This window comes from Chanodichthys erythropterus, chromosome 17 (genome assembly GCF_024489055.1).
Source record: "Chanodichthys erythropterus isolate Z2021 chromosome 17, ASM2448905v1, whole genome shotgun sequence".
Classification (NCBI taxonomy): Eukaryota; Metazoa; Chordata; class Actinopteri; order Cypriniformes; family Xenocyprididae; genus Chanodichthys; species Chanodichthys erythropterus.
Window position 1 is genome coordinate 34283251 of NC_090237.1, and position 13019 is coordinate 34296269.

Genomic DNA, 13019 nt, shown 5'->3' on the forward strand with positions numbered 1-13019 from the left:
GGTGACTTTGTTTTTTCAGTAGAACACAAATGATGATTTTCTGAACTGACAGGCCAAAGTGAGAGAGACCTCCCCCTCACGTGCTGTTTTTTGTTTTTAATTGGAGTGCATGACAAACTGCAAAAGGCAAATACCTGCTCACTGCTGCCGCTGACGAACATGCACTGCGTTTCTGCCACCCTATGAAGTAATAAACAGCGCAAGTCGCTTGATGCCTTGATCCTTTCACATTTGTCTCAGAATTTTGTTTAAACAGTCGTGTGATATGGGAACATTACAGGTTCGGTGGTGAATCTAGCTGAAAGCAGCCGCGACCATGTAAAGACATGACAAGGTAAATTGGAAACGCCAATACACACAACTACAAGCTTGTCAATCCAACACCACCACCTATTATTAGGCCTACTTATATTTAATATTGTGGAATATAAATCACTTTCTTTCATAAAGACTGTTTTCGTATTTTCTATGCTTACAATATGTTATTACACAATCTATAGTTTATTATTTATTTTAGAAACCATATCCATGGTAATAAGAAGCATGGTTTTACCTGTGCTCTGTCTACCATGGTCTTACAGTTAAACCATAGTAAATTTCATCAGGGCAATTAAAGGATAATTTAACAAAACAGCTTTTAAAGCCTGTATCCCATGTAATAAGGGCAAAGCTTTAGACCTCACTAAACGTTCAGACCTTGGAAATAGTGGTGTATTAGAGGTAAAAAATGATATAAATACTGTTCGGTTTCTCGCACAAACCAATCGTTTCGTGTCTCAGGACATCAATGTGCCGTCACGAGCCGCAGGGTTTAATTTGGATTTTTTCTAAGCAAGTTTTATTTACTCTTATAAAAGAGACGGCAATGGTTGGAGTTAAAAATCAACATTTGTGTTCTACTGAAGAAACAAAGTCACCTACATCTTGGATGCCCTGGGGGTAAGCAGATAAACATCAAATTTTCATTTTTGGGTGAACTATCCCTTTAATGACAATGGATGAAATGTTAAGATCCTTACTGATAAGTAAATCTAGAGTGTGTCCACAATTGTGTGTGGGTCCATGAACATGCTGAGTCAGATCAAAAGTATTCAAAACAGTTATGATTTCTTTTGCCATATTGAGTTCTGCATTATCTATGTGGGTGTTAAAGTCCCCTGTAATAGCAAAACAGTCAAACTCTGAGGAAATTGCTGATAACAGTTCTGTAAAGTCCTCAACAAGTATTTTGGAGGCCTGTAAATAGCTACAAGTAGAATGCGAGGAGCACCTTTTAACACAATACCCAACTATTTGAAAGACAATAATCACCAAATTACACTTGCTTGCATTGATAGACATCTTTAAATAGAGCAGCTACACCTCCACCTCTCCTAACAGCTCTGCAGACACTCATAAAACTAAAGTTAGGAGGGGTTGTTTCATTGAGGATTGTTGCACTGCAGCTGTCTTCTAGCCATGTTTCATTTAGAAGCACAAAATCTAGGTTGTTTGTGGTTATTAAGTTGTTGACTAGAAGTGATTTATTTTTAAGTGAGCGGGTATTTAAAAGTGATAATTTCACAGTCTTACTTTCTGTCTCTACAGTAATCTTGGTTTGTCGTGTAATAGGCAGCAGATTAAATGGGTTTGCCAAATGGTTTGAGAAGGCCTTAGGCTTTCTATCATGTAATAAAACAGAAATAGAGGAAGCAACAGGCACACTGGGTTCCCGCTTGTTCTGTAAACATTTGACAAAGTCACTGTTATCAGTTGTTTTTGGTTCACCTACAACAAATGGAGGAGAGTGTGGTCCCTGGTATTGTGGCAGAGGTCGAAGAGCTCTCACAGGAGGAGTTGGAGGGCGAGCTGGGCCCACAGGCTTTGACTCGCCGCATCTTTGTTGATATCTGGGGGCTCGCAGCAAAAGGGTGGGAGAGTTTGGTTCTGTGGGCAGGGATCAGTTGGGATTGTGCTCGTGAGCAGTGGTTGTTGTGGCTGTGTGGTGTTATCCTTGTCCTTGTGGGACATGTCAACCGCATGTCCATTCAGGTGCTGAAATGAAGTCCTGTGGTCAGTTGTACTGTGTCCAGGTGTGTTTGTGCCATTCAGGTTGAGTGGATTTGCACACAATGCTGAAGGATGATGGAGGAGAAGTAGATATTGTCCTTTAGCTCTCTTGAGCCCAGTTTGTTTGGGTGCAGGCCATCATGTGTGAACATTTGTCTCTGACTGTAGAAAAGATTGAAGTTGTCGATGAAGTTCAGTCCCTTTATGTTGCAGGTTTTTTGCAGCCAAATTTATATTTGTTCCTCTTGCTGGGAGTGGTCCACTGATGAACGACTGAACTTTCAGTCTTCTAAGCATTTCAAAAAGTTTGAAATCCCTTTTAATGAGTTCTGACTGCTCTTTCCGAATATCATTCTTCCCCACATGAATGATTAGCTGATTTGCAATCTTATATTTCACAGAATGTTCTTAAGTTCCCTGTTTACATCAGAAACTGTTGCTTGTGGAAGGCAGCATGTAGTTGTATTCCTGCTGCTAATGTTTCTGATTATGGAGTCACACACTCTCTGAGTCCTTGGAGTTCCACTGTCTGCTTGACCTTGAGCAGCAGTTAGCATTAGTGTTAGTTGCTGGCTGATTCGATCTGTGTCTGATCATGTTTTTGGATTCCTCACATACATTCATTAACACTTCACATCTGTTCTCCAAATATTGGAGGTAGTGGGGAACCAGTGTTTGGGGTAGAGGATGCTACTGCAGCAATATGTGATAATCGTGACGATCTGATGTCTCGAGTGCCTTTGGAGCTGTAAGCAAGAGCATTTGAACAGTAGTGAAGCAGGAAGAAGAAGTCAGTCAGTGCAACCTGTTCAAATGTTGTGCATGGTGACTTTTGAAAAATTTATCTCAGTGGGTTCTCAAAACCGTAGAAAAGCGTAACATGATCACACACAGCTTACCTCCAATCCGATCAAATAGAACACAAAATCGTGCATGTACCTCTTCCCGAAAGAGAATCAGGCTTCAACAGTCACTGATTCATGGTCCTGAAGAAGGACTGGGGGGGTGGGGGTTGCATCCCATTCTAGATCTGCATTGCTTGATTTATACTCTGCGGACATACTATACAGGTTCAAGATGTTATCGCTCAAACTTATCATGTCACAAATGCAATCAGAAGATTGGTTTGTGACGACAGATTTTAAGAACGCATACTTCCACATTGAGAAATTGCCAGAACACAGGAAGTTTCTGAAGTTTGCTTTCGGGGCAAAGCATGACAACCAATATTAGGCTGGATGTCATGGTGCAGACATGGCTGAAGTCCGCCTTTTGTTAGTGGCTTCATTCGGGCCAGCCCGAGTTTGGTTCTTCTGAACTCTCCTAGACACCACTGCCTGTGAGATTCCTGTCTGGAGGGAACTTCTGTCTCAAGTACAGTGGACAATATATCACCCCCAGCCAGAGATCTGGAAACTTTGGGTCTGGCCCCTGAGGGGTACCAGCTCATAGATTCTGGTCTTTCAACTGAAGTTGTCGAGACTACAGGTGCTGGTCATATAATTAGAATATCATCAAAAAGTTGATTTATTTCACTAATTCCATTGAAAAAGTAAAACTTGTATATTATATTCATTCATTACACACAGACTGATATATTTCAAATGTTTATTTCTTTTAATTTTGATGATTAAAACTGACAACTAAGGAAAATCCCAAATTCAGTATCTCAGAAAATTAGAATATTGTGAAAAGGTTCAATACTGAAGACACCTGGTGCCACACTCTAATCAGCTAATTAACTCAAAACACCTGCAAAGGCCTTTAAATGGTCTCTCAGTCTAGTTCTGTAGGCTACACAATCATGGGGAAGACTGCTGACTTGACACTTGTCCAAAAGACGACCATTGACACCTTGCACTAGGAGGGCAAGACACAAAAGGTTGCAAAAGAGGCTGGCTGTTCACAGAGCTCTGTGTCAAAGCACATTAATAGAGAAGGGAAGGAAAAGATGTGGTAGAAAAAAGTGTACAAGCAATAGGGATAACCGCACCCTGGAGAGGATTGTGAAACAAAACCCATTCAAAAATGTGGGGGAGATTCACAAAGAGTGGACTGCAGCTGGAGTCAGTGCTTCAAAAACCACTACGCACAGACGTATGCAAGACATGGTCCACTGTGTTTTCTGAGGTCCAAGGTCAACGCAGCCATATACCAGGAAGTTTTAGAGCACTTCATGCTTCCTGCTGCTGGCCAACTTTATGGAGATGCAGATTTCATTTTCCAACAGGACTTGGCACCGCACACAATGCCAAAGCTACCAGTACCTGGTTTAAGGACCATGGTATCCCTGTTCTTAATTGGCCAGCAAACTCGCCTGACCTTAACTCCATAGAAAATCTATGGGTTATTGTGAAGAGGAAGATGTGATATGCCAGACCCAACAATGCAGAAGAGCTGAAGGCCACTATCAGAGCCCCAACTAAGTATTGAGTGCTGTACATGCTCATACTTTTCATGTTCATACTTTTCAGTTGGCCAATATTTCAAAAAATCCTTTCTTTGTAGTAATATTCTAATTTTCTGAGATACCGAATTTGGGACTTTCCTTAGTTGTCAGTTATAATCATCATATAAATATATCAGTCTGTGTGTAATGAATGAATATAATATCCAAGTTTCACTTTTTGAATGGAATTAGTGAAATAAATCAACTTTTTGATGATATTCTAATTATATGACCAGCACCTGTATTTTAAGTTCTAGAGCTCCCTCCATGAGGAAGCTTTTTGCCCTGAAGTGGCAGCTCTCGGCTACTCATATGCCTATTGATGGAGTTTCTGTTGGGAGACATCCCCTAGTCTCCTGTTTTTTTCACAGTGCCAGTTGGCTGAAGTCTATTTGCAGGCCGTGAGTCCCTTCCTGGGACCTTTCAGTAGTCTTGGAAGGTTTATCAGGGGCTCCATTTGGGCCTCTACAGTCAGCCTCAGAAGTGTTGCCCCTACAGCCACCCTCAGAAGTTACTGACTCTTAAAGTGTTTCTTTTGTTTGCACTGATTTCACTTAAAAGAGTAGGAGATTTGCAGGCCCTTTCAGTAGCCTCCTCCTTAGACTTTGCACCGACTGGTCAAAGCTATATTGCTTCCTAGGCTGGATTATGTCCCAAAGGTGCCTTCTGCGACTGGCCAAGGGCCGGTCATCCTTCAGGCCTTCTTTGGTATTGTTGTTTCCATAACATAAATGCCATGATGCACCTTCAAAGTTCCTATTTGAAAGAGAACGTCTCACATTACATATGTAACCCAGTTCCCTAAGAGGGAACGAGAAGCTGCGTCACATTGCCACACCTTGGGGCGTGCCTGAAAGCACCTTCTTTCAGATAACAGAATCTGATGGCATGTTTCTCAGGCCCCTATTTATGGTCTCAGTGACATGTTACGCAGTGTGTCCACACAGTGTCACCACACACCACATTGGTGTGTTTGCACACATGCTTCAGACAATGGCTCGCATGTAAGTGTTCCCATAGTGTCAATGCCCTGACGCAGCATCTCATTCCATCTTAAGGGTACCAGGTTAAATACATAACCTAAGACTTTCTTAACTCTCCCTAATTAAACACACTTGATTCAGGTCATTATTGGTAGAGACTCCAAGACCTGAAATGGGTGTGTCAGACAAAGAAGTAATTTATGTCTCCAGGAACTGGTTAGAGAACCACCGACAAAGAGACAAATAGTGTTCCCCACACCATTTTCATTTTAATTAATATAAATTTTGCTCATATTACAGATATATAAAAAATAGAATTTTAGACAAAACAGCAGTAACAATTAGGAATAAATGGCTGTGAATTCTCACCTCTCAGTTCTAGCATGGGTCTCTCTTTCCAAGCCACAGGCATTATATCTCTTTTTGTCCGCAAAATAAAATGGCTATTAATAAACTTGCGGATGCTGCAGATGTTGAACGTCACCTGTGGATTCTGGATGGTGAAATATTTATCCAGCTGGCCACACCTGGTCTGTAACTCTGGCACAAGTCTCTGAATAGTCACCCCTGCCTGTCTAACCTGTAGCTGAATGGATGCATTGAGTAGAAAAAAAGATCAATGACTTAACAATGTTAAAAATATTAAGCACTCAGAAATGCAGAAAATGTTAAACTGTATGCTTTCAAACTATTTGAAAGCAGTGGGGTTAGCCCTGTCACTCATTTTATCATCTGTTAAAACATGGTAACTTTCCAAATATAAGAAGGCTCAAATAAATAACACAGCAGTTGAAAATCCCAGTCCCGTTTCTTTCCTTTAACTGCCCAAATCCCTCAAAAGAGTTCTATCTTTGCCACTGCATTCTGTCTGTTGCTAAAACTCTACAGTGGGTAAGAGTGATCTCTTAATCAGTGATCATCTCATCCTCATACCACTGGACAGGTATGCTGCCTATAAATCACCTGATGTATAAATGCTGCGTATGTACAAAATTAACATTGAAATAAGCATAGCCTAAATTAATTCACATGTGTATATAATATTAAAATAATCTTTATTAAAAAGATTATTTTCAATTTCATGCAACTACGATCAACAATGCGCACTTGACTCTGACTAAGAAGATGGCTTAGCATTGGTAGGCTTTAATGACAGCCAATGACACAGCTTGTATAGCCACTGCCTCATGCAGGTGTGCTGTCACTGTAATGTGCCATATTCATTGTGCCACACTGGCATCTTATATTTTGATGCCACTGGTACATGCTGATGGAAGTTGTGATGCATCCAGTTGTATATCCAGTTGTGAGTGGCACTAATTGTGGCACATGCCACTTAGCTGCTGGATGTCTGTGGCATGTTCAGTCATGTTCATGCGTAGCTCTTATATTGGCTTTACGGTAGGTGAATTTAACAAATTAGCTTACAAATATTAGTGCTATTTTACTATAGAATATTTGTTCAACATCACTCAACATATGCTTTAACAACCATAATCAAACTTCCTAAAATAAAATAAATAAATAAATAAATGCATTTTTTTCTGCTCTTACATGTGTACTAATCTGATACATGTTCCTTATTGCTTCAGGTAAATATGTCTATTAAATGAACAAATGTAAATCCTCAACCATCCCTTACCTCTTCATCAAACACAATGTGGAAAGGGAAGGCATTGCAAAATGTCTTCATATCGATGCAGAGATTATCTGGGTACACAGGCTCAAATACCCTTAAAGTTTTACCTGATGTGGAAAGAAAAATCAAATGAATGCCCAATACAATCACTCAGAAATACAACATTTTAAACTAAGTTTGTGCCACACTTTATTTTAGGAAAATTTAAATACATGTTTACAAAATTCGTAATGTAAGAATGTTGCTGGTAACAAGTCATACAGACCCCATCGGAAAATCAGTTTTTTAAATGACTAAATGGAATGCTCAGCTAAGAGGTATATATAACTGTAGAATTCAAATAATAATTGTCAATTTTGTTGTGTCATACATCATGGTCTTCCTAAAACAAATACTTTTATTCTATCTTTACCCTCTTCTGGATATATCAAGCTTCTAACTGTGCCCCAGTGGTTTTGCTGTACATGATTTTGAGACTTCTTCTGGAGGGACCTTTCAGAAAAGTCCTGGGGAAAAAAACAGTATACAGTAAGTGTATTTTTGTATATGCCAAAACAAAACCCTAATCCTCAATAGTCTACATAATGTTGTATATAATTGTGAAATCAGAAAAGCATAATGTTACAACATATATCTATAATACCAAAAATAAATTGTGTAGAGTTGGTGAGAAAGCATTTTCAATGCATACTTTTCCAAAGAACACTGGGCTCTGTGTGATGAGGAAAACAACATGCTCTTTTTTCCCCATCCTCTCAACTTCCTCTATCTGGTTCACAATTTCCATCTTTATTGTGCTGTTGAAGAAGTCTTTGGCCACAGCTCCAATGATACCTACAGCATCAGAATTTTAGCAGTCAAGAAAATTTCATTACTTCCTGGTTATGCACATATAACTTACAAATAGACAAACAGATGATAGATAGATAGATAGATAGATAGATAGATAGATAGATAGATAGATAGATAGATAGATAGATAGATAGATAGATAGATAGATAGATAGATAGATAGATAGATAGATAGATAGATAGATAGATAGATAGATAATTATTTACCAGGGACAATATGACAAAGACCTCGTCGGTCTGAGTAGTAGTGTAACAGCAAGGTGCCGTTATTGTTTTTTTCTACACGGAATGATGGTGCATTCATTTCCTAAAATTAAATAAAGACAACACTAATTTGCTATAGATATTTTGCCGAGATGCATATGAAAGATCACACTACATGTTTCTGTGTTCCATAGTGAATATTTATTTCACAAGGATAAATATTTATAACTGATTCTGAATGCATGAATGAATAAATCACTAACTCAGAAAAAGTATTATTGAGTGAAAAAGAAAGGTCCTATTTTGGCACATCAAAAGTGGGCTATTAATTCTGGATTAACAAATAAATTATGAAACAGTGTCTTTGATCGAAATTCTCCTCAAGATGTTTATGATAATAATAATGTCATGCTCACTCTACCTTGTAGGAAATAGAGAGATAGCTGTGCAGTGAATCCAGATTCTCCATAAACTCAAACAGATTTCCTCCAAGGGTGCGCAACATATGATCATATCCAGACTTTTTGCAAAATTCAAAGAAGTATTCTCCAAACTGCCTTAGCACCACACTTTGTTCAAGGTCTTTGGATAAGCAAAGAAAGTGTACATTAACTTTGACTGAGGCAATAAAGAAAAGGCATGCACTTTCTAATAAATACTGCTGGGCGCTATGAAAATCAAACAAAGTCTTAAGAAAGAAAGAAGTCAAAGTTTACCAAGCATCTTGCAGGCCTCTGTCACTAATTGCATGGTGATGTTATCTGAGTACACTTCATAAGTCATAAAGGTGTCCTGAACCCTTGCCTTATCCCTGCAAAAATTCCATCAAAATCAGTATTTTTCTGTGTAAAATCAAGTAATTCATAAGAGTGTTAAGGACGCTCACCTAAGTTTGTCCCACGTCTCTTCTCCAAATCTGTCAATCACTAGAGACTTCAAACATGTGTTGATGAATCCATACTGGACATGAGAGTTAAACACATAGTCATTTAAAATGTTTTGTAGAGACCATACTGAAGTTTGAATTAACATAGCAAGAAATGTTTGTAATAATACACAGAGGAGACCAAGGCCAGTTGTCACAAGGGCTATATGTCAGTTACTAAAGCACAGTGTGTGCTCTCTCTACGGGTGCGTTTTGTATGTTGGTTTCAAACATATAACTAAAAAACGTAATAACTTAGAATAATTTGTCCTCCAAATCTAGTCATATTCAGGCAAGGGTAAACTAATGAAGGTAGACTCAAACTCTGCTTTTCACAAATTGTCCAGAATGTCAGGCTGAGGCAAGTATCTTTATATACATTTAGGTGCACAAGTTTGCATACCCTTTGCAGAATCTGCAATATGTTTATCATTTTAAAAACACCATGGATCATAAAAAAGTGCATTTTGCTTGTAATTTAATACTGCCCTGATTAAACTATTTCACATTATAGATACTACTGCTCCACATTACAAAATAATAACTGGATTGACAAATGACCAAGTTCCAAGTAGAGATTTCCTTGGTTTTTATTATAGTGCGTAGATTTCTCAGTGATCAATTACTGTTTGTATGTTTTGTGATAGTTGTACATCAGTCCCTGTTTTGTCCTGAATGTAGCTGCCCACTATTCTTAAGAAAAATCCCACTACACATCTTTTCAAACATTTTGAGCTATTATCAACAATGGCTATATGATCTTGAAATCCAACATTTAACTTTTGTAAAATGGATGTAAACTTACCCTAAAAGAGGGGGCTTCATATTTTGAATTACACAATGTATTGTGTAGTTGTTTTAGGGTTAAAGAAAATGTCTGTAAACTTAACAAAAAATATCCTGGCAGGCACTTACCAGTACCTTTTCTGTTTTTCTATGGATTTGTATTTTAAAGTGAGGATGATCAGTGTATATTGTTATTTTATATAACCAAATAATTTTATATTTATTACATATAGCCCTATATTTACTATGCAGTAATTCTGAAGGGCAATGAAATATTAGATATCGTATCTCTTATAATCTGCAAGGGATTTATAAACTTATTTAGGCCTATAAGGGGTTTATGTATTTATGCACGCAACTATATATTCACACACATCAATAAAAATACAACAAATCAAAATGGATAGCATATACAGAACATTTGCTGCTGTTAAAATAAAATTGCCATTTACTTACCATTTCTCTATCAGGTCGTTTTTTTTTCCTTGGGCATATGAAAGCTTACAGTTTAATTACTCTTTTGTTATATTCCATGGATCAAACATCCACCTCCATGTCCACCGTGATTAAAAATAATACTAGGCTGTAGTTCAATCCAGCATTGAACGAGAACTCCAACAAATACTGTTTTTCTTCATCAGCTATTTGCAAAATTATATATCAGGAATCCCAAACATGCACAACCTGAAATGTCTGTTGCAGGAGAAGCAGCACGAGCCCACACGACAACATGAATGAGAGTACGTGACCCTATGAGAGATTGAAGATCCTCTGATGTCTTGCCAGTGGCACCTCCAGGAAATTTTTAATGGGGAGGCCAGAGGGGGACAGTGAAAAGCGTAGGGTGGCACACTAAAACGTACACTGGAAAAAAGTGTTAACCTGCATTTGTAATCTCAGGATCTATTTATATTTTATCTAACCCACAAAAATTACTTCTACTTTATCTAACCCACAAAATGAAAAAAAAAAAAAAAAAAAAAAATATATATATAATTTATCAGCCTGACAAATTACATCAAAGAAATTCATTTAATTTTGTGGGTTAGATAAAGTATTATGCAGTAATATGCATATATATATATATATATAGTATATATATATATATATATATATGGATATAAGGAAGGGGTTACACTCTAAAACATCAATAGTACAAAACCAACACACTATCATACACACACAAATGAAGTAATGCACTGGTGTGGCTGTAACAATAATGGCAAAATTGAGCCAGAAGACCCAAACAAAAGGTTGAAATCAGATTTTGATGTTATGTGTAACAAAATGTCTTTGTGTTCAGGTATGACTGTAGTAAAATTAATCTAATCAAAGCAAGTTGTTGTAAACCGTGTAGGAAAATTGTATAGGCCTATTCATAAATGCAAATAAACAAAAAAGTAAACCCCACTTCCATTTCTTAGGAAAATTTTCAATAGGTTAATTAGGCTACTTTTATTTTATATATTATCTCTTGTTTACTATTATGCACTAACTTGTTTATTATTTGAAAGACTTTGTGTTATTGTATCCGTTGTTTGTTAAACATTGCAATAAAGAAATAACCATTTGCTATGCAAGTAATGCATAGTCGCATATTATGACGTTTGCCTTCAATGATCAAATTGATTCACTCAAATATACTGCATATTTTTTGATTGAGGTTGAAACCCACGCAGACGCTCCACACAGAAAGGCCTCCTGGCTCAACTGGGACTCCAGGGACATTCTTACTGTGAGGCGACAGCGCCACCCACTGAGCCACTGTGTCGCCCCCAAGTTCGTGAGAAGTTGTATTGAAACAGACATAAATTTCAGTTTGTCCTGTTAAAGTTGATTAGTTTTGCATTCGGGTGTAAATTATTGTCGTTGCTGAAGACAGCGTTGTCACGTGATAATTGTTACTTTTCTCAGCGCCTGTCCAAATTGCCCAATTACAGTCGTTTGTGTTGTTATTCATAGGGATTGTTGGGGCAGATTTCCATTTATATAACAGTGTGCTTCAATCTCAAATTAGACAAAATGTCATGACATCAGAATATGACTCGAAGGAGTATTTCTGAGCCGTCAAGCGCCTCCTTGAGGTATGCAACTTTTTGACTTATATAGGACACAGTTATTAGCCAATAACATTTACTTAATCCGAAATACAGTGATTAATTAATTACAAGTTTCTAAAATATTGATAGTTAACCATATTTAATGGGCTCTGTAATATATTTAAGACTCTAGATGTATAAGATCTCGCGTGAGTTACCTCAGTGTTGAGAGTCTGTGAGATTTGCGTATCCGCCATCTCTTGGAGCCCGAAAGTAGCTGAACGCGAAGCGCTTGTCAACAAGTCCGAAGAGTGAGACTCGTAAAGAAGGTCAAGTGGGGGCTCAGTGCTGCCTCAGTATACGTGTTCCCCGTCTTTTGTCAAAGAAGACTTTCATGTGAAAGGAGACAACGGCGGGGAATAAGCCAGACATGTCAAATCTCAGCAAAGGGGGCACTAAAAAAGACACCAAGATGAGGATACGAGCCTTTCCTGTGAGTATGAGCGCTCAGAGCTTGCGAGACAGTCACTCTAGCTCCGGGGATTCAAGCAGACAGGCCTATATGGACAAATCCCTTTACATTGCCTCGATATTTTCCCAAATCCCACATATATTCAAATATCCATCATGAGAGGAGTGCCAGTTTGATCTAGGTTTAGAACCTCTTGCGGTTTTTTGTGGGGGTCAAAATGACAGAAGCCAACAAGCCTGTTAGCTGGCTAACCTGTTCAACAGTAGTAGAAAAATCATAAATAAATGCGTGATGACCCATATACACTGATTTAACTGCAAAGTGAGCATATATAATCACTTATAAATTATGTTAAACTCTAATAAAAAAAAAATCGTTCTAGTAATATTGTTTGTGGCAGCAGGTCTATTATAACTTTTTCCATCATGTATCTTTGGCATGTTTGTCAGGCATGGCCAGCGCAAATGCACCTATGATGTGACACGTTTTTAGTGAGCGTTTAGTTATTGCAAGCTAAGAAACAAGTTCACTAGCACTAGTGCTGCAAGAGTGTTTTTTATGTTAACAGTTGGCCTGGTCAAAATAGTCATTATACTGTAAAAACAAAATAAACCGTTATTGA

General features: G+C 38.0%; 2 protein-coding genes across 2 annotated transcripts in view; one reads left to right on the top strand and one right to left on the bottom strand.

The window, feature by feature from the left end:
- LOC137004239 (guanylate cyclase soluble subunit beta-2-like) overlaps nt 1-9207 on the bottom strand; it is a 28723-nt gene extending 19516 nt beyond the window's left edge. The window contains exons 1-8 of the mRNA XM_067364426.1: nt 9062-9207; nt 8892-8986; nt 8597-8757; nt 8179-8278; nt 7812-7954; nt 7533-7626; nt 7124-7227; nt 5851-6067 (exon numbers count right to left, since the gene is read on the bottom strand). Coding sequence (XP_067220527.1) covers nt 5851-6067; nt 7124-7227; nt 7533-7626; nt 7812-7954; nt 8179-8278; nt 8597-8757; nt 8892-8986; nt 9062-9207 — 1060 coding nt within the window. The remainder of the gene's footprint in view (nt 1-5850; nt 6068-7123; nt 7228-7532; nt 7627-7811; nt 7955-8178; nt 8279-8596; nt 8758-8891; nt 8987-9061) is intronic.
- Nucleotides 9208-12008: 2801 nt separating this feature from the next.
- Nucleotides 12009-13019, top strand: part of cul3b (cullin 3b) — a 44096-nt gene continuing 43085 nt past the window's right edge. Inside the window, exon 1 of the mRNA XM_067365214.1 lies at nt 12009-12418. Within this exon, the coding sequence (XP_067221315.1) occupies nt 12356-12418 (63 nt within the window). The 5' untranslated portion in view covers nt 12009-12355. The remainder of the gene's footprint in view (nt 12419-13019) is intronic.